General features: G+C 33.7%; 1 protein-coding gene across 2 annotated transcripts in view; it reads left to right on the plus strand.

Annotated features, from left to right (window-relative positions):
- LOC131166454 (uncharacterized) overlaps positions 1 to 23,723 on the plus strand; it is a 127,776-nt gene that overhangs the window by 4,913 nt on the left and 99,140 nt on the right. For both annotated transcript variants that reach the window (XM_058125043.1, XM_058125044.1), the window contains exons 5-6: positions 16,839 to 17,067; positions 19,870 to 19,976. In XM_058125043.1, coding sequence (XP_057981026.1) covers positions 16,839 to 17,067; positions 19,870 to 19,976 — 336 coding nt within the window. The remainder of the gene's footprint in view (positions 1 to 16,838; positions 17,068 to 19,869; positions 19,977 to 23,723) is intronic.

A 23,723-nucleotide genomic window follows, 5' to 3' on the forward strand; every position in this document is an offset into this window, starting at 1 on the left:
ATCCTAGGTTTAATTCTTCTATTTGGTTTTCGTTAAACAACTTACTAAAGTAACTTCGCCATCTTTCTTTAATATCTTCATCCTTAACCAAGACAATATCATCCTCACTTTTTATACATTTTACATTTCCTAAGTCCTTGCTCTTCCTTTCTCTAGCTTTAGCAAATTTAAATATATCTCTTTCCCCTTCTTTTGTACCTAATTTGTCATACAAACTATTAAATGATCCATACTTAGCTTCACTAAAGACCCTTTTTGCATCTTTTCTTGCCTCCTTATATTTTTCAAAGTTATCTCTGTTTCTACATTTTTGCCACGTTTTATACCAAATTCTTTTTGTCTTTATGATTTTTTGTACATCTTTATCCCACCACCAACTTTCTTTGCTATTCGAAAATCTTCCCCTTGATTCACCTAAAATCTCTTTTGCTAACAAAAGATAAGACATTGTCTAATGTTAAAAAAAAAAAAAAAGGAAACGTAAAGAAGAAGCTACAATCAAAATGTAACACTGCTGTCCAATTTGGTGTGGATTCAAAGAAGATAACCCTTTAAAATAGCCAGCTGCAAAGGATTGAAGAAAATTCAAGTAATGAATCCTTTCCAACCAAATTCCCTATAGAACTGCAAAAGGACCACAATATCATAAAACTGGACTATCTCCACTCTTCCCAAAGCCTGTTAAAGGGAATGTTCTACAATTCATCCACAATCCTGGTCAAATCCACTTCTCTTCAGATAAACCAAACAAGTTATTCGAAATCCCCCAAGAGACATGCAAAAAACAGTGTAGATTCTGAGTTATCCAAGCATAAGATACAAACACTTGGAGATGATATCTTCAAAGGCCTTCTGCTCTGGAAGACATGTTGGTGTAAACTTTAATAAGAACAACTAGCTAACTAACAGCCTTCATCTTCAAGGGGACTTTAGCATTCTAGCTAGTATGATGAAGAGGAAAGGATATATAAGCTCTAGCCAAATGCTCAAAAAAAGATTTACAAGAATAGACTGCCAAAGAATCTAAGCCCAATAATTGGCTCTCTCTCCCACATGAGAGATGACATCCTTCCAACAAAAACAAGGAAGAGAGTTCCTTCACCTGCTTATCATTAGAGGCTTATGAAAATGGAAATTTTGAGAAGTGGTAGTTGCATTTGAGGTAAAAAAGGAAGCACTGACGTCATTTTGCACTAAGGAGAGGCAATATAGTTGAGGAGAAAAGCACGGATTGCCCCGCCCCAAGCATCTACCTTGAGGTGATTATGGGACCCACTGCAACTTCAGGTTTGTAATTCTTTGGAAAGTTTTTGTATGTTTAAGGGCTTTGGTGATGGGGAGAAGGGGAAGATGTGATGTGATAGGTTGGAGCAAAAATCTATAATCTTGTATGAGAGAATGGTGTCTTTTGAATTGGTTTGGGGTAGGGTTCTCTTTTGGGCTTTGCTGTGGTGCTTGGTTTTGTTTTGTTTAGAGGAGTGCAGCTGGCTAATATGCAAATAAGACAAAAAAGTAGAAACGCGTAAAATTTTGAGAAGTATAAAGAGGCAAGAAAAGATGCAAAAAAGGCCTGAAGTTGAACATAGACCATATACTAATTTACAAGCTAGATTAGATACAAAAGAAGGGGAAAGCGACATATTTAAATTTGCTAGGGCTAGAGAAAAGAAAGAGCAAGGACGTAGGTTATGAACTTATGTAAAATGTATGAAAGATGAGGATGATATTGTCTTGGTTAAAATAGGAGACATAAAAGAAATATGGCTACTTTAATAAGCTATTTAATGAAAACCAAGTAAAAGTCTTAAACTTAGAATAGATGAATGAGGGGAAAACTAAAAATTTGAGGTTTATTTGCAAAATTAGAGTTAACGAAGTAAGTTTGTGCTAAAAAATATTAAAAATGGAAAAGCAGAATCAGATGACATGCCAATTGAATTTTGGAAATGTCTAGGTGATAATGGAATTATATGGTTAACTAATTTATTTATAACAATTATAAAAATTAAGACAATTCTCTCTTCTTCTCTCTTCTCTGTTCTGATCTCCTGTTCTCTTCTACTTCTTCTCTTTAATTCTCTTCAATAACTCTCTCGAATCTTTTTCTCATTTCTGAATTCTGTTGCTGTTTGTTGGCAGTTTCTGTCCAGCAACTCTTCCAACCTCCCATCTTCTTTTCTTTTCTCTTTTGTTTCTTTCATTTTCTTTATTCTGTTCTTTCCTTCTTGATTTTGTTTTCTCACCAACCAAACAGATCCCCTCTGTGAACTTCCTTTTCTTTCCTTTCTTTTCTCCCAAAGACCCAAACAAATTCAAGGATTCTTGTTTCTTCAGCTGCAAAATCATGAAGAAGCAATAGAGATTTTATGGGTTGAGAAATCTTGTTTCTTCAATATTCTTGGATTTTGAATCTTGAATTTAGATTGAAGAATTCTTGCAATCCCTCGGTTCTTAAATATTCTTCGATTGATTTTTGTTAGCGACATCAAAATTTCTTCTGGCAAAGGGTACGTACTATAGTATTTTTCAAGCGGTTGTCTTTTTAGTTTCAATCACCGGTGTGATCTTCTCTTCTCTTGTTATTTCTTTTCTTATTACTATCATTAAAAAAATTTCTAATAGTTGGTTAGTAATGGAGATTTTGTGTTTATGATTTGTAGGCTTAATATATGCATTTTTGTGATTTTCATTTGCAAGTTTTGGATATAAGTTTTTATTTTTTCAAAAAGTACTATTGCATGATTTTTTAATTGTAGTCTTGCTTGATTCACACTCAAAATTGTATGCTTTAAATTTATTTTAATGCATTAGTATTAAAAATGGTGTATGTTGTTTCTACTACTTATAGGGTGTGATTTAGAAATTTTTCTATGTGGAAAAAAAATAAAATGCAAATGTATACTTCGCTTGTGTAACATAAATTCTTTGTACACGGCAGCTCCCAAGCCCGGATAAAGGAGCAGGATTGTGTTGGGTAGTTGATAGTCAGCGTAAAACTTTTTTGAGATCTTATTATCGTGAATTCTTACCAAATTCACCTAGGTCAAGGGAATAGATTGGGTTAGTATAAAAGGGAGAGGATAAATAAGTTAGCACAAGAAACTAAGATTAAATTAGCAACTTGGAATATAGGGACTCTTAGGGGAAAAAAGCGTGGAAATAATGTTTAGGAGGAAAATTAACTTAATCTGCCTTTAAGAGACGAAATGGGTAGGAGAGAAAGCTAGAGAAATTGAAAAATCAGGATTTAAACTTTGATACATTGGTAACGAGAAACTTAAAAACGAGGTGGATATTATCATAGAAAAAGACCAAAAAGATGATGTAGTAGATGCTAAAAGAACAGTGGATAGGATCATAAAATCAGAATAGCTCTAGGCTTTGAGATAGTGAACTTCATTAGTGCGTATGCTCCCCAAATAGGACTAGCAGAAAATGTTAAAAGACAATTTTGGAAAGATATTGATAGTATTTTACAAGGGATACCAATGTCTGACAAGACATTCATAGGAGCTGATTTGAATGGTCACTTTGGAAAGGATAATATAGGATATGAGAGGATGCATGGAGGCCATGGATATAGAGATAAAAATGAGGCCGGTGATACAATATTAGATTTTGCCATGTCTTACAATTTTATTATTTATAGTACTTGCTTTAAAAAAAAGAAGAACACTTAATAACCTTCAAGAGTGGGTATAATAAAAGCCATAGATTTCTTCTTAACCAATTGTAAAGTCATTCCAGGTGATAGTTTGACTACACTACATAGAGTCTTAGTATTAGATATACATATAAAAAATGGAAGAGAAGGAGTAGCTTAAATCAACGCAAGAGAACTAGATGGTGGGACTTGAAGGGAGATAATATAGCAAAATTTAAAGATAAAATGATCAAAGAGTGGAATAAAGGAGCAGGATTGTATTAGGTAGTTGATAGCCGGCGTAAAACTTTGTGAGATCTTATTATCTTGAATTCTTACCAAATTCACCTAGGTCAAGGGAATGGATCGGGTTAGTATAAAAGGGAGAGGATAAATAAGTTAGCACAAGAAACTAAGATTAAATTAGCAACTTGGAATATAGGAACTCTTACGGGAAAAAAGCATGGAAATAGTGGAAATAATGTTTAGGAGGAAAATTAACTTAATCTGCCTTCAAGAGACGAAATGGGTACGAGAGAAAGCTAGAGAAATTGAAAAATTAGGATTTAAACTTTGATACTTTGGTAAAGAGAAGCATAAAAACGGGGTGGATATTATCGTAGAAAAAGACCAAAAAGATGATGTAGTAGATGCTAAAAGAATAGTGGATAGGATCATAAAATCAGAATAGCTCTAGGCTTGGAGATAGTGAACGTCAATAGTGCGTATGCTCCCCAAATAGGATTAGTAGAAAATCTTAAAAGACAATTTTGGAAAGATTTTGATAGTATTTTAAAGGGATACCAATGTCTGGAAAGACAGTCATAGGAGCTGATTTGAATGGTCACATTGGTAGAAAGGATAATATAAGATATGTGAGAGGATGCATGGAGGCCACGGATATAGAGATAAAAATGAGGCCGGTGATACAACATTAGATTTTGCCATGTCTTACAATTTTATTATTTTGAGTACTTGCTTTAAAAAAAATAAGAACACTTAATAACCTTCAAGAGTGGGTATAATAAAAGCCAAATAGATTTCTTCTTAAACATCTTGTAAGGATTGTAAAGTCATTCCAGGTGAAACTTTGACTACACTACATAGAGTCTTAGTATTAGATATGCATATAAAAAATGGAAGAGGAGGAGTAGCATAAATCAACGCAAGAGAACTAGATGGTGGGACTTGAAGGGAGATAATATAGCAAAATTTGAAGATAAAATGATCAAAGAGTGTGATTGGGCTGTAGGGGATAAGGTTGAAGCAAATACTGTTTGGAATAGAAGGGCAAATTTTATCGTAAGGATAGCAAAAGAGGTTTTAGGTGGGTTCAAAGGAAGATACTTGGTATAAAATATGGCAAAATTGTAGAAATATAGAAAATCTTGAAAAATATAAAGAAGCAAGAAAAATTGCAAGAATGACTAGTAATGAAGCTAAACATAGAGCTTATGATACTTTATATACTAAACCAGATACAAAAGAAGGAGAAAAAAAATTTTATAAACTTGCTAAAACTAGAGAAAGAAAATGCAAAGATTTAGGTGATGTAAAATGTATACAGGATGAGAATGATAGTGTCTTAATTAGAGAAGAAACATAAAAAGAGAGGTGACGAAGATACTTTGATAAGTTGTTTAGTGAAAACAAAATGAAAGATTTAACTTGGAAGTGACAAATGAGGAGAAGACTAAAAATACAAGATTTATTTGCAAAATTAGAGTACTTGAAGTTAAGATGGCATTAAAAAAGATGAAAAGTAGGGAATGTCTAAGAACAAATTGAAGTTTGGAAATGTTTAGGGGATAAAGGAAATAATTGGTTAACTTATCTATTCAACACTATTATAAAAACCAAGAAAATGCTAGAAGAATGGAGGAAAAGTACGTTAGTACCTTTGTACAAAAACAAAGGCGATATTCAAAATTGTAATAATTATCGTGGAATTAGGATTATGAGTCATACGATGAAATTATGGGAAAGAGTAATTGAACATAGGATAAGATTAGATGCGAAGATTTCATAAAATCAATTTGGTTTCATGCCTGGGAGATCAAGAATAGGTGCTATTTATCTTTTAAGAAGTTTAATGGAAAGGTTTAGGGAAAATAAAAGGGATTTGCATATGGTTTTTATTGACCTAGCGAAAACTTATGATAGAGTACCTAGTTCTTTGGCGGGTCTTAGAAAAGAAGGGAGTTTGTAGTAGATATACGGAGGTCGTTAAGGATATGTATGATAGAGTAGTGATTAGTGTTAGGACTGTAGGAGGTATATCTAGACATTTTCCAATCACAGTAGGTGCACGTCAAGGTTCTACTTTTAGTTGTTATCTTTTTACTTTAGTAATTGATGAACTAACTAAGAATATTCAAAATGAGACCCCTTGGTGTATGTTGTTTGCAGATGATATCGTGTTGATTTGATGATAGTAGGAGCGGAGTGGAATCTAAGTTAGAACTTTGGAGAGCCACATTAGAATCTAAAGGGTTTAGGATAAGTAGGAATAAGACAAAATATATGAAATGTAATTTTAGTAATGTAAGGAGTAGCAATAGAAATAAGATTGAACTTGATAATCAAGGGATTAATAGCACTGGTAGATTTGGATATCTTGGATCCATTATGCAAGTTTAAGGGGAAATTGAATAAGATGTAGTACATAGAATTAAAATAGGCTGGGTAAAATGGAGGTGTGCGTCAAGTATGTTGTGTAATCGTAGAATACCTTTAAAATTAGAAGGAAAGTTTTATTAGACAGCTATAAGGCCAGCTATGCTTTATGGTTCAGAATGTTGGGCAACTAAGAAAAAACATGTACAAGAAATAAGAGTTGTTGAGATGCGAATGTTAAGGTGGATGGGTGGTTTAACATTAAAAGATAAAGTAAGAAATGAACATAAACGTAATAATTTAGGCATAGCACTAGTTGAAAACAAGAGAAGGGAGGGGCGACTTAGATGGTTTGGGCATTTGAAACGTAGGCCTACTAGAGCATCTGTAAGGAGAAGTGAGTTAGTTATTGTGTCTGACATGAAAAAGGGGTTGGGGTAGGCCTAAAATAACTTGGAAGGAGGTAGTGAGGAGGGATTTAGTAGCCCTTAATCTAATAGAGGAAAATGGTTTTGATTGGGTGAATTGGGGGAAAAGGATTCATGTAGTCAACCCCACCTAGTGGGACTTAAGGCTTGTTCTTTTTGTATAAAAATTAAGACAATGCCAGATGAATGGAGGAAAGACAATTTAACACATATATACAAAAAAAAAGGGAGATATTCACAATTGTATTAACTATTGTGGAATTAAACTTATACAATGAAACTGTGGGAACATGGTAATTTAACAAAGATTAAGGTTAAAAATGAGGATCTTAAAAAATCATTTTAGTTTTATGTTCAGAGATTGACTACAGAAACTATATATCTTTTAAGAAGATAAATGGAAAAGTTTAGGGAAAGGAAGGACTTGTATATGATTTTTCATTGGCTTGGAGAAAGCCTATGATAGTTATTGTTGACATTAGATTCGAGTGGCCCGTTTTAGTTGCTGACATATTTGATGACCGTTTAAAAATTAAACAAGTATAGACAACCAGACCACTGGTTCTCTAACTTGCCTATTTTTTTTAGGAAAATGGAGTTGCCACTTTTTTTAGTTTTAAAAAAGGCAAAGTAAAGGAAAACCTTTTTGAAAAGAGATTAGGTTTGAGTGTACCTTTGTAAATAGGGAAGGTAATTCATTAAATTCCTCTTTGTTAGAATTCAAAGAACTAGCACCTTAAAGCACCCACTTTATAAATGGTTACGTATTTTCTTGTGTTTGTGTGTGTTTGCCTTTTTTGAAAGCAATTTTTGAAAAATGATCTAAAAAACATGAAAAACAAGTTACAACATCAGCCGGCCGACCACCGACTGCAATTTTTCTTCTCTTTTTTTTTTTTTTTTGTTGTTTTCAGAAATTTTCTATTCCCTAACCTTTTTGGAAAAGGCTTTTGTAAGGTCTATATAGAGGCCTTAACATCATGAAAATTCTATTAGTTTATGTCTTGTTAAATCATACATACATTCACACACAGAAAAAAAAGAGAAGGAAAAGGGAAAGTGAATTTATTGATTTTTTTGTTAGTATGGCTGGATCTGCAAAGTAGATTGCTTGCATATCTTTCGAAGAGGAATCAAACTATCTATAGTTCCCAAAAAATGTTTGCAAATTTTAATTTCAAATTTTTTTTTTGGGTTATTTTAAGAAAACTCTCTTAACTTTGAATGCTTGGTTTCTTTGGGAAGAAAACCATAAAACTAACTTGAAAATCCTAATTTTACCTTTTAGAAAAGAGGCCTTTTAATCTATCAAACATCCACATTGGATAGTTCATTGAAAGTTAAATTTTCTAAAAGAGTGCTTAGGTTTATTTGAAAGGAAAAACCATTAAACCTAACTTGATGTCATTGGCTTTGTTTTCAGAGAAGAGGTTTTTTAATCTATCCCCCAGCCACATCATGGATAATTCATTTAGAAGTTAAATTTTCCAAAAATAACTTGGCTTTTTTGATTAAGGAAAATCATGTAACTTTAAAAATGATGATTTTTTTTTTTGACTTTTTAAAGAGAAATGCCATAAAACTGACGCTATTCATTACTAGAGGACTCGACCAATCTCATCACATATCATATAAACATTGCTGCATTCTAGAAAATCAAAATAGAACATGAAAATAATGAAGATTCAGCATTCTGGCTAGACCGATTGACTGTCTACATGCGTGTTTTACCATATTCAGAATTTTCGTGCAATTTTGTTTGAAACCAATGTGCGGTCCTATTTTAAAATGATCCTAGATGACATGCTATCACTCAAAATCAACATGCATATGTCAGAATCATGCAAAATCAGTCATGCCTGCTTATATTCCCAAATAAGCAAATAGGCAAAAGATGACATGAAAATGAATACCAAATAGGAGATGTTGGACTGACCTAAAGATTGCTTTTCAATGTAGACTAGAGGGGAAAACTCACTTGAATGAATATTGGAAAGATGGAAGGAATGGAAAGATGTAAAGATGAGAAGAATGATGGAAATGATGGATTTATTGCGAATAAGAGATCTCCTCCTAAAATGCACGGAAATCTTCTAGGATGGCCCTAGAATGGCTCATGCATTATGTAGAACATGCAAAACTGGAAGGAAATAAGTTTGAGTTTTGAATTATGAAAATTCAAATTCAAAGTAACATAACTACCAACGTCCTCATTCGTTGCCTGACATGTGGCATCGATTGGGACACATGCCACAATAAAAAATGCCAACCAATCACGAGACAAGAATTCAAAATTCAAATTTGCACTGGGCTGGTCGACAGCCTTAGGGGACCAATCATTCGTATGCAAATGGCACTAACTAGCTTTGCATATGCATGAAAAAGTGGGGAAGAGAAGGGCCGATCAATTGCCTATAAGTGGCTGGTCGACCGTAAAAAGTTTATTTTCTCTTTATTTTTCTTGAATTTTGATTTCTTCAACTGGATTGTTATTTATTTGGTCAAAAAATTGACTATTGATAAACCTAGGGAAGTTCTATGGTAGATTTTAGGAAAAAAAGAGAGTATGTTGTAGGTATATTGATGTAACTAAGGATATGTATGATAGAGTTATGACTAGTGTTAGGACTATGTGTGGAAAGTTTAGGGAATTTCAAATCAAAATAGGTGTACATCAAGGTTTTGTGTTGAGTCTTGATCTTTTTGTGCTAGTGATGGATGAACTTATTGAGAGTATCCAATATAAAGTTCCATGATGTATGTTGTTTGCAGATGATATTGTCTTGATTGATGAAAGTAGGGGTGGATTAGAATCTAAGTTGAGTTATGGAGAGAAGTTTTAGAATCTAGAGGTTTTAGGATAAGTAGAAATGAGTCGAAATAGATGAAATGTAATTTCAGTGGTAGGAGAAATATTGGAGAAAAGATTCAATTTGATGATCAATAAATTAGTAGCACCACTAGATTTTGATGCCTAGGGCCTATTATGAAAGCTAAAGGAGTAATTGAAGATGCTGCAAGGTGGGTAAAATGGAAAAGTGCTTAGGGTTGTGTTGTGGGATCATAGAATACCTTTAAAGTTAAAAGGAAAGTTTAATAGAATGGTTAAAAGACCAACTATGCTATATGGACCATAATGTTGTGCAACTAGAAAACAACATATCCAAAAGGCGTAATGAGAATATTAAGGCGGATGAGTGGTATAATGTTAAATGATAAATTAAGGAATGAAAATATTAACTGTAAGTTATGAAAACTATAGAAGATAAGATAAGGGAGGGATAGCTTAAAAGGTTTTGGCATCTACAACGTAGGCATAGGCTATATAGTGCACCATGGAGGGGTGAGCTAGTTACTATTAGTGGCAATAGAAGGGAAAGAGGTAGATCTAAAATAACTTGGAATGAGATAGTAAGTGTTTAATAGCTTTTAAATTGTCATAGAAAATTGCCCACGATCATGTAAATTGGCGGAAAAGGATTTATGTAGCCGACCCCACCTAGTGAGACTTAAGGTTTGGTTTGTTGTTGTTTCTGTTGTTGTTGCTTGTTACATTACTAGTTTCTTTTAGTTTTTGCCTTTTGTTTTGTTTATTGTAGCATATGTTGCCCTCCAATTCTTGAATTCTTTTTATCTTAATAAATTTTTTTCTTTTATTTTTAAAAAAACCACGGGCTTGTCATGGAAGCATTTCAGAAATAATAATATATTTTGATCAACGGTATGGTTGCTCCTTTGTGACCGGTTGGTCACGGGTTCATGTCCAAGGAAATAGCCTCTTTACATAAAAGCAGGGATATGGTTGCACACATTGTGATGACCCTCCCCCATTCCTTTTTGAAATCATGTAGTATGGTTTTTATTGATACTTTATGGCGTTTCTTTTAAAATTTGCACTATTCACTTCAGTTTCCCATTGTTTTATCCAAATTAAAATTGAAATCAAAATTTAAACTGAAGTTTTATTTAATATATTTGCTGCAGCAGCCCTAAGAACCCATTGCCTGAACCTCCAAAAATTTCTAGTGCTAGCCCATTTCAGTCCGAATCTTACACAGGTGGCCCAAAGGCACATGATTATTTGCAATATTCTAGAAATATAATAGTAGTTTAATTTGAACTGAAATAAAGAGAGAAATTTTTCAGTTGGGTTTACCACAGTTGTTGGATGCTCATACATCGTGATGGTACTTGGAAGGATTTTCATTGTAATTTATTTGCAGAATTATTAAGTGAGCAGTTGAAAAGTGTTGGAGATGAAGAGGCCAACAAGGTCGGGGACACATGCTTGCAGTTGATTTTTTTTTTTTAGGTGTATGCGTGCATGGCACATCTGAGACTTTGTCTTTTACTTATTGGTTTGTTAACATGTCAGATCTAGTTATGCATATTATTACTAGGTAATGTGAGTTGGTATCATTCGGCTCCAAGCCATGCTATTGATTTATAGGTTTTTTTGAATTACTATTTTGCAGACTCTAATTTGTCATTTTATATTGGGAGTAGATATTGTTTTCTTCATTTATATGTTCTTTTGTTTGCTGCCTTTGTCATAAACTCAAAATGTTTACAATTCTTTTGCACAACATGGTGGCTAGACATGTTAAATGGGTGGTTATGGATCAAGATGGGTAGGGTCATTTATGACCCATACCCATTTAAGCATGGGTCAATGCATTTACCCATTTAATTTGATGCACGCGAAATCAATTGTTGAATATGACTAAAACTTATAACTATCTTTTAACATATCTTGTCACAACTTACTGCCATCTTTGAAGGTTATTCGATCTATTACTCGATTGAAAAATATGTAGGTAATTACGTAAATGATGTACATGCATGCCTTCATATTAATTGGTTTGCTTAACCAAACCGAATCAATTGATATACTTATAATTGCATAATTATGTACATATTTGAAACGATGTGTCAATAATTACAAAATTATGTAAAGATTTTCGAGTTATAGTATTAATTATGTAATAAATTATATAGTTTAATTTCAAATGGTAATTATAGAAAATACTATAATTACATGTCAATATAATTATGGAAATATCTTGATCAATGAGTTACGTAATTACATACATACATGCATTTATATTAATTGGTTTGCATAACCGAACTCAACCAATTATATACGCTCATAATTGCATAATTACCTACATATATATTTAAATTGATGTATCCACAATTACAAAATTATGTATATGGATTTCTAAATTATGATATTGATTTTGTAATCAATTATATAGTTTAATTTTAAGAGCTAGTTGTAACCAATAATAATTATTATGTACATAACTATAAATTACATATATATCTTAATCAACCAATTATGTAATTACGTACATGCATGCATATTACTTGGTTTGTATAAACAAACCCAACCGATTGTACACTTATAATTGCATAATTAAGTACACATAATTAAAATAAATCAATTATGTACATATAATTACGTAAGTACGTGCATATTCGAACCAAACTATTAACATATTACAAAATTATGTACACAGATATCCAAATTTTAGAATTCATTGCACAATTATGAATTTTAATTTCAAATGATATGTATAACTAATACTATAATTACATATTTATATAATCACAGAGATAATTCTGCCTGTGATGCACTTAATGTCTTAATTTTTTCACACATAGCCGGTCCCAAGCCCGGGTAAAGGAGGAGGTTTGTGTTAGGTAGTTGATAGCCACGGAAAATTTGTCAGATCACTATGATATGAATCCTTACCGAATATCTGCTGGGGCGTCTCCTACGAGCGATGCGTTGCACTTGTACCACCCGAGTGTAGCGAAAAGTGGGTGAGGGTGAGCTAGGTTGTCGCCCCGAAGCGACGCGCTGTGTTGGCGCCCGGGTACGGTGTCAAATATGCTAGGATTCCTGCATCATTCTGGATGTGGGTAGGTAAAGATGTTAGTTCAAGAGACTAATTAGATTAGCAACTTGGAATATAGAGACACTTACGGGTAAAAGCATAGAAATTGTGGACACAATGATCAGAAGAAGAATTAATATAATTTGCCTTCAAGAAACTAAGTTGGTGGGGGAGAAAGCTAGAGAAATTGATAAATCAGGATTTAAACTTTGGTACATTGGAAAAGAAAAACATAAGAATGAAATAGGAATTATTATAGACAAATACTTAAAAGATAGCGTTGTTGATGTAAATAGAGTATGTGATAGAATTATAAATATTAAGATGGTATTAGGACACGAGATAGTAAATATCATTAGTGCTTATGCTCCTCAAGTTGGCTTAGCAGAAAATCTTAAGAAACAATTTTGGGAAGATATGGATAGTATTATACAAGGCGTACCAAGGATTGAGAAAATATTTATAGGAGGAGATCTGAATGGACACGTTGGAAGGGATAATAAAAATAATGAGAGGATACATAGAGGATATGGATATGGAGACAACAATGAGTCTGGGGAGATGATCTTAGACTTCTCTATGTCACATGATTTTAGTATAATGAATACTTGCTTTAAGAAGAGAGAATAACACTTAATAACCTTTAAAAGTGGACAAAATAGAAGTCAAATAGATTTTTTTTTTTTAAACTAGGAGAGTAGATCGTTTATCATGCAAGGATTGTAAAGTTATTCCAGGTGAAAGCCTAACCACACAACATAGAGTTTTAGTGTTAGATATATGTATTAAAAAATTGAAGAAAAATGATAAAATAAACCAGTGTAAGAGAACTAGTTGGTGGAACCTAAAAAGAAAAAATATAATAAAATTTAAAGATAAAATGATCAAAGATGGAGATTGGACTATAGCAGATGGGATAGATACAAATACTCTTTGGAGTAGATTAGCTAGCTCTATTAAAAAGATAACAAAAGAGATTTTAGGTGAATCAAGGGGAAGATTCTCGAATAGCAAAGGAAGTTGGTGGTGGGATAATGAAGTACAAAAAGCCGTAAAGACAAAAAGAATTTGGTATAAAACGTGGCAAAAATATAGAAACAGGGATAACTTTGAAAAGTATAAGGAGGTAAGAAAAGATGCAAAAAAGGCTGTTAGTAAAGTTAAATACATATCATTTAATAGTTTGTATGATAGATTAGATACAAAAGAAGAGGAAAGGGATATGCTTAAAGCTGCTAGAGCTAGAGAAAGGAAAAGTAAGGACTTAGGAAATGTAAAATGTATAAAAAGTGAGGATGATATTGTCTTGGTTAAGAACGAAGACATTAAAGAAAGATGGCGAAGTTATTTTAGTAAGTTGTTTAATGAAAACCAAATAGAAGGTTTAAACATAGAATTGTCAAAAGAGGAAAAGACTAAAAATATGAGATTTATTTGCAAAATTAGAGTTAATGATGTTAAATTTGCACTGAAAAAGATGAAAAATGGGAAAGATATGGGACCAGATAACATCCTAATTGATGTTTGGAAATGCTTAGGTGATAACGGAATTATATGGTTATCTAATTTATTTAATACAATTATAAGAACTAAGAAAATGCCAGATGAATGGAGGAAAAACATTTTAATACCTGTATACAAAAATAAAGGAGATATTCAAAATTGTAATAACTATTGTGGAATTAAACTTATGAGTCATATGATGAAACTATAGGAAAGGGTAGTTGAACAAAGATTAAGGTAAGAAACGAAGGTCTCAGAAAATCGATTTGGTTTTATGCCGAGGAGATCTACCATAGAAGCCATGTATCTTTTAAGAAGATTAATGGAAAAGTTTAGGGAAAAGAAGAGGGACTTGCATATGATATTTATTGACCTTGATAAAGTATATGATAGGATACCTAGGGAAGTTCTACGGTAGATTTTAGAAAAAAAGGGTGATGTATTAGGTATATTGATGTCATTAAGGATATGTACGATGGAGTAATGACTAGTGTAAGGACTATAGATGGAGAAACTAGAGAATTTCCAATCACCATAGGTGTACATCAAGGATCTTCTTTGAGCCCTTATCTTTTTGCTTTAGTGATGGACCAAGTAACTATGAGTATTCAAAAGGAGGTTCCATGGTGTATGTTGTTTGCAGATGATATTGTATTAATTGTTGAAACTAGGGATGGAGTAGAGACTGAGTTAAAATTATGAAGAGAAGCTTTGGAATCTAGAGGCTTTAGGATAAGTAGAAATGAGACAGAATATATGAAATGTAATTTTAGTAATGATAGGAGGAATATTGGAGACAAAGTTAAACTTGATGATGAAGAAATAAATAGCACTTGTAGATTTTGATACCTTGGATCTATTATGCAAGCTGAAGGAGAAATTGAAGATGATGTAATGCATAGAGTTAAAGCAGGTTGAGTAAAATGGAGAAGTGCTTCAAGTGTGCTCTGTGATCGTAGAATATCCTTAAAATTAAAAGGGAAGTTTTACAAGACAACTTTAAGACCAGTTATGCTATATGGATTGAAATGTTGGGTGACGAAGAAACATAATATCCAAAAAGTAAAAATTGCTGTGATGAGAATGCTTAGATGGATGACTGTTATAACATGGAAAGATAAATTAAGGAATGAACATATTTGTGGTGCACCAATGAGGAGGAGCTAGTTAGTTACTGTGTAGGGCAGTAGAAGGGGTAGGGGTAGACCTAAAATAACTTGGGAGGAGATATTGAGTAAGGATTTAATATCCCTGAATCTGTCAAAAGAAATGGTCCATGATCGCATAAATTGGCGAAAAATGATTCATATAGCCGACCCCATCTAGTGGGAATTAAGGCTTGGTTTTGTTGTTGTATATAATCATAGAGATATATAAATCGTATCATTTACGTAATTATAAATTGAATCGATTACGTAATTATGTACATACATGCATATCAATTGGTTTGGAAAACCAAATCAAATCAATTACATACATACAAAATTGCATTATTACGTACATATTCAAATGGAATTGTCCATGATAATAAGCCTATGTTCATACACTATCAAATTATAGTATTAACAATGTAATTGTGTTGTTTAATCACATACTACATAATTACGAACATATTTAAATCGAGCCCGACATGTATGCATATGAACCAAACCAATTGTATACATTTATAATTTCTCATAATTACAAAATTATGTACATAGATTTTTGTTAATTACGTAATTATGTAATTTAATTTCAAATAATAAGTATAGTCAACAATTAATATAATTACATACCAATAAAATTACGGACATATCTAAATTGGACCAATTATGTAAACTACATACATGCATGCGTATTAATTGGTTTGAAAAATCAATGTAAATCAAATTACTTGCATATACATAATTGTATAATTACATCCATATTGTAACTAAGTTGTCCATAATATAAAATTATGCATATAAATTTCTTAATTGTAATATTAATTACATAATTATATTATTTAATTACAAATAATGAGTATAGACAATAATTACATACCGACATAATTTCGGACATGTATAAGCCGAACCAATTATGCAATTATGAACATGCGTGAATATTAATTGGTTTGAAAATCAAGTCAAATTATGTACGTAGTTATATAAATATTTAAATACATAATTACATTACGTACGTAGAAATTCTCATTATAATATTAGCTATTTACTTGTAGTATATTTTTAAATGTGATAAATTAAATAGATTAATTAAGGTTGGAAATTTAAATGGGTTGATGGGTTAAGTGGGTACACCCATTTAACCCATTTAATAAATGGGTCAAAATGGGTCACCCATTTAACCCATTTAATAAATGGGTCAAAATGGGTCACCCATTTATGACCCATATAATTATATGGGTGTACCCTAACCTTTTTATTTATCATGGGTATGGTGGGTTAATGGGTATGGGGTAGTATTTGCCACCACTAATAGTGGCTGACTTGGTTTCAGTTAAGGTTTTAATTGATATTTACTGGCTTTATTGCTAAATTTGGGTGATATGTGGGATTAGTCCTTCAGACTTTCTAGTTGCATGCTTGTTGCTTGGCTCTTGTTCTTACTTTGCATATTACTTGTTATTATTGTATTTTTGGCGTAGAGAAATTTATATCTGACACCGGAGTATGAAAATCTGAAAAGTATGGGCCATTTAGTTTTATGATCTATTATTCTGTAATCATGGACATCTACGTTGTTTATCCTTAATTTGTAATTCTGCAGCTTAGCCAGCAGTGTGAAGATGGGACTATTCTACGATATGTCTATTATTACTTGGCCAGAATTTTATCGGATACTGGTGCTCAAGGTTTAACTCCAGGTGGTGGGATTCCCACGCCAAACTGGGATGCTCTTGCTGACATTGATGCTGTTGGTGGAGTGACCCGAGCTGATGTTGTGCCTCGGATAGTAAATCAGCTTACTGCAGAGGCCTCCAACGCCAATGTTGAATGTAAAGTTGTTTCTTAGTTTCGCTAGAAATGTTAATCTTATTTGTTTTTGATGAGCTTGACCTGTTAATATATATTTTCTTTTGATAAACAAAGAATTTTATTAAAGAGAAAAGAACATACATCAGAAAATTAGAAAGAGAAAGGAAAAGAAAAAAGGAAAGACAGAGAATAAAAAATCCTTCCTTTACATCAATAGAAACTAGTTACAAAGAATGCAACCTAAACATAGACTTAAACTCAATGTAACAGGGCCAACCAACCCTGTTGCAAGTCTTCCAGAGAAACACGACTAAAAAAAAAAACATTTTCCGACATCCACAGTGATGCAAGATACACAACCCTTTTCCAAAGGAAATTGTTAGCAGTATCCACACCTTTGAATATTCTAGCATTCTTTTCCAACCAAACACTCCAAATAAAAGCCATAATGGTGCAATGCCATAGAGCTTTCTTTTCTTTTCCTTTACCAAAATCCTAAAAATAATGGTTTAAAAGGCCTTCAAAGTGTATGGACAGACCCAATTTTCACCTAATATGCCAAATAACTTATTCCAAATTGCCAACGTGAAAGGGCAATGAAGAAAGAGATGTGCACAAGTTTCTTCAGTACTCATACAAATGACACAAATGCCAGCAACAGGGCCTTATTAGGTCATTGGTATTAATTCTTTCTAGCATTGCAGTCCAAATAAAAGCTTTTATTTTTCAGGGAGCTTTAGCTTTCTAAATTGAAGGGTACAAAGAAAAAAGAGCTGCAGTAGAATAACAATTCAAGTAGGTGAAAAAAGATTCACAAGAGAATTCCCCAGAAGGATCTAAACTCCAAACCCTATTATTACTCCCCAAATGAACATGAAAATAATTGAGCAACCCAGTCAAAAGAACCATCTTATTAATCTTTCTTATTTAAATTTCTCCCAAAATGGAAGTTCCAGAAATGCCCATCTTCTTGCAAAAGAAGTAAAGCAGAAATTGGGGTGTTATGAAGATTCGATAAACGAAAAAGTGAGGGAAAATACTAGCCAAAGGCATCTCCCCCAGCCAATGATCCTCCCAAAAGTGAATTTGCTCCACATTACCCACTATATAATGGAATTTAGGAAGGGAATAATCATAAGTCTGAGATACAAGCTTCCAAGGACTCAAATAAGTAGTGTTAATTCCCACTTAAGCATCCCACCCATTTTGTAGCATTCCAAATTTACCGTGAATTACCTTATGTCAAAGAGAATAAGGTTCTAAAGGAAAGCGCCACAACCATTTCCCCACCAAAGAGATGTTTTTGGACACCAAGTTACAAAGACCCAAACCTCCCTCCCTTTTAGGCCAACGAACAGTCTTCCAACCTACAAGATGATCTCTACTACCCTCTCCCCCACTTGACCATAAGAAATTATTTTCTCAAGCTTCCTTGCAAATCTCACAGGGATTCTAAAAGGAGAAAGGTAACACAAAGGTATAGAAGATAGATGAGCATGGATAAGGGTTAGACGATCCCCTAAAGCAAAGAACGCTCCTTTCCACCCATCCAGTCTCCTCGTCACTCTCTCAAAAACAAGGTCCCCAAAAGAGTCCACATTGGGACTACCACCAAGGGGGATGCCTAAATAAGAAATAGGCCAAGTCAAAATGGCACAGCCAGCTAGCCTCGCAAATGAATCCACATTAATACCCAGACCCACTAGATCACTCTTCGAGAAATTAATTTTCAGCCTCAAAACACCTGTAAGATAGTCAACAAATTACAGAAGCAGCTTATGTTATCTGATAGGAAGAGAATAGTATCATCTGTGAACTGAAGATGAGAAATGATGCAAATATCATAACCTACCTTAATCCCAAGGATGATATATACTATGATTGACATGTAAATTCTTTCTTTGCAACTTATCTCTTTTAAACTATCTTAAAGCAGGATATACAGTTTGAACTGGGGAATTTTTTTTCGAAGTCATACTGCTTATGCTTGCTTAAAAATTTTCAAGCTATGGTTTCACTTTTATTTATTTTTCTTTTTTTAAAAATAAACAAAGTCATTTATTTAGGAAGGAAATTGAAAAGCTATGGTTTTTCTGAAACCCTTTGAGCTAGTTCCTAGTAAATATGTTTATGTAGACTTAATTGAGTACTTCAATGTTAAATTTTTTTAACACCTGACTGATTATTTTTGGCGGGGCTTGTATTAATTGTTGCCTGGTCTTTATCAATTAAGCTGCATTTTATTATATTAACGAGAGGTGGATTTCCCCATCCACTTTAAATTTTATAATTAAATTTAAAGGCTTGTACAGTGCTTGAGCAGAGATTGTAGGCCATAAAAGGGGATTTCTGAAACCAAATTTCATTTTTTAAATAATCGGTGTATATTTGAGCCAATCAAGGGTTAGACATGCTGTCGAAGCTGGCATATAATATGGGATATAGCTGATTTGGAAGTAACAGTTTAGCTAAATTATATGGCGAGTATGTTGCTGGAAACAAGGTCATCTAGTTGTTATGACCTATTTTTCTTTCACAATGCTTATCCTGAAACTATCTGGATTTTTACCGTGATACACGTCAACTTTCTGACTATATGGTGGAAACATGATAGATAGTTAAACACATTATTGTTTTTGTTGCATAGATAGTTAAATTTTTTTTTGCTGCATGGAATGTATTTATCCTGAAGAATGAAATCAAAGATTGATTTTTAAATTTTAAACATATTCTTTATCTAACATTATTTGTAAACTTTGTACATGATTTGGAGCAGAGGTGGTTGAAGATAATGTTTTGACTCCTGTTTATTTGTTTTGAAGTTCATGCAAGAAGACTTCAGGCTTTAAAGGCTCTTACATCTGCTCCTTCAAGCAACTCAGAAATTTTGTCCAAATTGTATGAAATTGTATTTGGCATTCTTGATAAGGTTTGAATCATGTTGAGCCTTCATTTTATTTTAAACCTGGCTGCAGTGACATTCATGACTGCTCATCTATAAATATCTGATATGGTGCAGTTACGGATTGATAATTGAAATGTCTTAGTTATTGTCCCTTTGGCATGTGGTAAGTTGCCTATGTTGGTTTTGGCTGTTTTTTTTTCCTTTTTTTTTTTTGGGGGGGGGGGGGATGGGGGAGAGATGCTGTAGCTTGTGCCCTGGATAGATGCAATGGAGAGACAATAATGAGTGCAGATGTGTGTATATATGTACTATAGATAAACAAAGAATTATGTTAAGGAAAAAGAGAGAGAGAAAAGTACAAAGAGGAGTAAATATAGTAGAAACAAAATCAAAAGGAAAAAGAAAGAATAAACAAGAAATAAGAATGTTACAGTTTATACAAAACGAAGTGTAGTTGAACTGAGAATGTTACTGTATATGTAAAACAAATTACAGTTGGAAGTAAGATAATGAAATGGAAAAAAGAATGGACAAGTCTATAATGAACGAGGAGAGACACTTTTTATTTTCCCTCTTTCTTTTTGATCAGCAAAGGGACAACTTATTAAGGAGGGAAAAAGGCATCAAGGGGATGCCACCCAAATACAATGTAGAAAAAGAAAACATTGCAACCGTCATTGTTGTTGAGGTAGTGTTTAGTGTCTAAAAGCACAACTCTCTTGACCAAATGGCTTTGGAAATTTCCTTTAGAGGCCCCCTCCGTGTGGCATAAAGTTATAAAAAGTGAATCTGAACTTGATGTGAGCAAGTGGGGGTACCAATTTGACTCTTAGATTTTCTTCGGAAAGTCCATGGAAAGCCATCTCTCAATTGTATTCCCTCTTTATTATTCCCCATACTAAATTTACATGGGGTAGGGGCTACAATATTTGTTTTTGGAAAGATCTATGGTTGGGGAATGTTGTTTTATCCATATTTTTTCCTCGCCCATTCCACTTGAGCTTAGGACAGGATGGATCTATTTCTTCTTTATTGTGGAGCCGGGTGATCCTATACCTTCTTTGGATTTTCATCTAGGAAACCCTTGAATGACAGGGAGATGGAGGAGCTGCCCTCCTTGTTAGTCTTGCTGAATGATTGTCAAGTCTCTTTGGAAGCTGATAGCCGTTCTTGGTCCTTGGATCCTCAGGGTTTTATTCCTGCAAATCTTTTTGTGAGTTCTTGACTAGCTCTGGTTTTTATTTTCCTCTCTATAAAGCTATTTGGAAGGCCAAATTACCCTCTAAAATCAAAGCTATCCTCTGGCTGGTTGTGCTTAATGGGATAAACACCAGTAACTTGTTACAGATTAGAAGACTGTTCAAGGTTCTATCTCCAGACATATGCGTGCTTTGTTTTAATTGCTCTGAAACTGCTTCGTGTCTTCTCTCACATTGTGACTCTGCCTGGAGGATTTGGAACAAGCTATTAATTATTTTGGGGAATGTTGGGTTTGTCCAAAAACTGGAGGAGTTTTTGACAGTTCATTTTGTTGGTTTTGGCAGGAAAAAGGAGGGTAAGGAGTTATGGAGTTGTGCCTTGTTTTCTGCATATTGGGGCATGTGGATGGAGCAAAATGCGCACATTTTTTCAGGGAAAAAGTTGGCTCTTTTGCTGGTTTGGGAGAAGATTCGACATTTGGCTTTTCTTTGGTGTGTGGGTAATGGGAACTTCAGGGGGGGTGTGCTTTTCAGATGTTCAGCGTGATTGGCTTTCCTTGTTGAAATGAAAATGATAGGACCTGCTGATTTTTTCAAGTTGTTTCTAGTGTTCTTTTTGGTTTTTCATTTTTTATTTTTCTGGGGTAACCCAGAGTTTTGGAAGGAGATGTCTTTCTCTCCTGCTTGAACATTCCAATTCTATCAATGAAATTCTTTCGTTATAAAAAAAAAAAATCTTACAATGCCAATTAGAAATCATAGCTAACCACCAATCTTTGACAACATGTAGAGGGGAAGATGTTCCCACAAAAGCTGTTCTGTTCCTTTCCCTCCAGACAGTCCAGAAAACAGCAAGGGGGATGAGGGCAAGGGTTTTCCTTCTGACTTTATTTGTTCGGATCCCAGCCCAATCCAAAATTCACGTTCCACCAAAGCGTAGTGACCCACCTCTTCCAGGAAACTCCTGAGGTTTTTGGTCCAAGAACAATGCAAAAGGATGCGTTCAACTGATTCAGCTTGCCCAAAGCATAGAAAGTACCTATTTACAAGTGGTAAGCCCTTTTTGTGAAGGTTATCAAGGGTAAGGATCTTGCCAAGAGTTGCCTGCCATGTGAAAAAAGCCACCTTTGAGGGAGCTGCTGTTTTGCAGATGATAATCCAAGGGAAATTAAAGTTGCAAGCCACTGGGGAGCTGAGGTGATTGAAGTGAGAAGTGACTGAAAATACCATCTTTGGTCAGGGACCACATGGGCTTATTGGGGGTGTCTTGACACTGAAATTTATAAAGCTAGCTGAAGAAATCTGTCAGAATATCCATGTCCTGGTCAAAAGAATTTCTGATCAAAAGAATATCCACCGTTTTATTGTATGACTCATAAATTTAATTCCATGATAGTTATTAGTTTACTACAATTTTAAATAATTTAGTTAACAATATAATTCTGTTATCACCTAGGCATTTTCCAAACTTCAATTGGGATGTTATCGGGTCCTATAGCTTTTCCATTTTTCATCCTTTAAAGACAGTGTGCTTCACTGTAAAGTCTCTTTATTCTTTGATTAAACGAAAGGAAGTGGGGGCAGGCTTTGCTAATTTTCCTGGGAAAGATATTTGGAAAACATAGGTTCCAACCAAATTATTTATCTTTTACTTTTTGTTTTTACTTGGGAGGCTTCATTGGAGAAGACCTCTACTGTAGTTAATTTGATGAGTATAGGACTGTGTACAGTTTTTTGGATTTTTTTTTTTTTTTCAGATTACAGTAAAACCATGCCTGTAGGCATGTAAACTTTGGGATAATTAGCCTGCCCCTCTACCCTTCTTCAATTAAATGTCAAGAGGAGTGTGTACAGCTAATAGATGTTTTTTCTGCAAGGAACAGGGGGAAGCAGTTAACCAGTTTTTTTGCTTTGGAATTGGTTGAGAGCGTTGTGGTGTCTAGTTTGTGCAATTTTGGGAATTAATGGGGTGGTATCTGAAAGTGTTAAATTAGAGCTGTTGGCTTGGGGAGCCTCCAGGTGCTGAAACAGAGACAAAGACTTGTGCGGTGTCATCTCTCTGGTAGTGTAGTGAATAATTTGGTGACACAGGAATACCAGACCCTTTGAGGGAGTCATATGCAACCATGGAAATATGAAAGGGAAGTTGACAAACTTTGATTTTTTGTAGGTTCTGTTGATATATATATATATATTCCTTGTGATAGTTTTTGTTTATAGATTTTTGGCTTTACTTGGGGTAAGTCCTCCTTAAGAGGCCTGTTAGCGGTTGTTACACTTTCACAAAAAAAACGGAAGTCAAATCCTAATTCTTAAGACAGGTTTAATCTTTAATACAAGAACTGAAAAGGACATGAAGAGGCCTGTTAGCGGTTGTTACACTTTAACAAAAGAAAAGGAAGTCCAATCCTAATTCTTAAGACAGGTTTAATCTTTAATGCAAGAACTGAAAAGGACATAAAAGCCCAATAGCCCCTGAAAAATAATTCTGCTACAGTAGCATGAACAGTGTTGTGCTATGGCAACTGCCAGAGTGCAGTGATCAGTAATTTTACAAAGTTGGCAATTTGCT

Source organism: Malania oleifera, chromosome 10 (genome assembly GCF_029873635.1).
Source record: "Malania oleifera isolate guangnan ecotype guangnan chromosome 10, ASM2987363v1, whole genome shotgun sequence".
NCBI classification, from domain to species: domain Eukaryota; kingdom Viridiplantae; phylum Streptophyta; class Magnoliopsida; order Santalales; family Ximeniaceae; genus Malania; species Malania oleifera.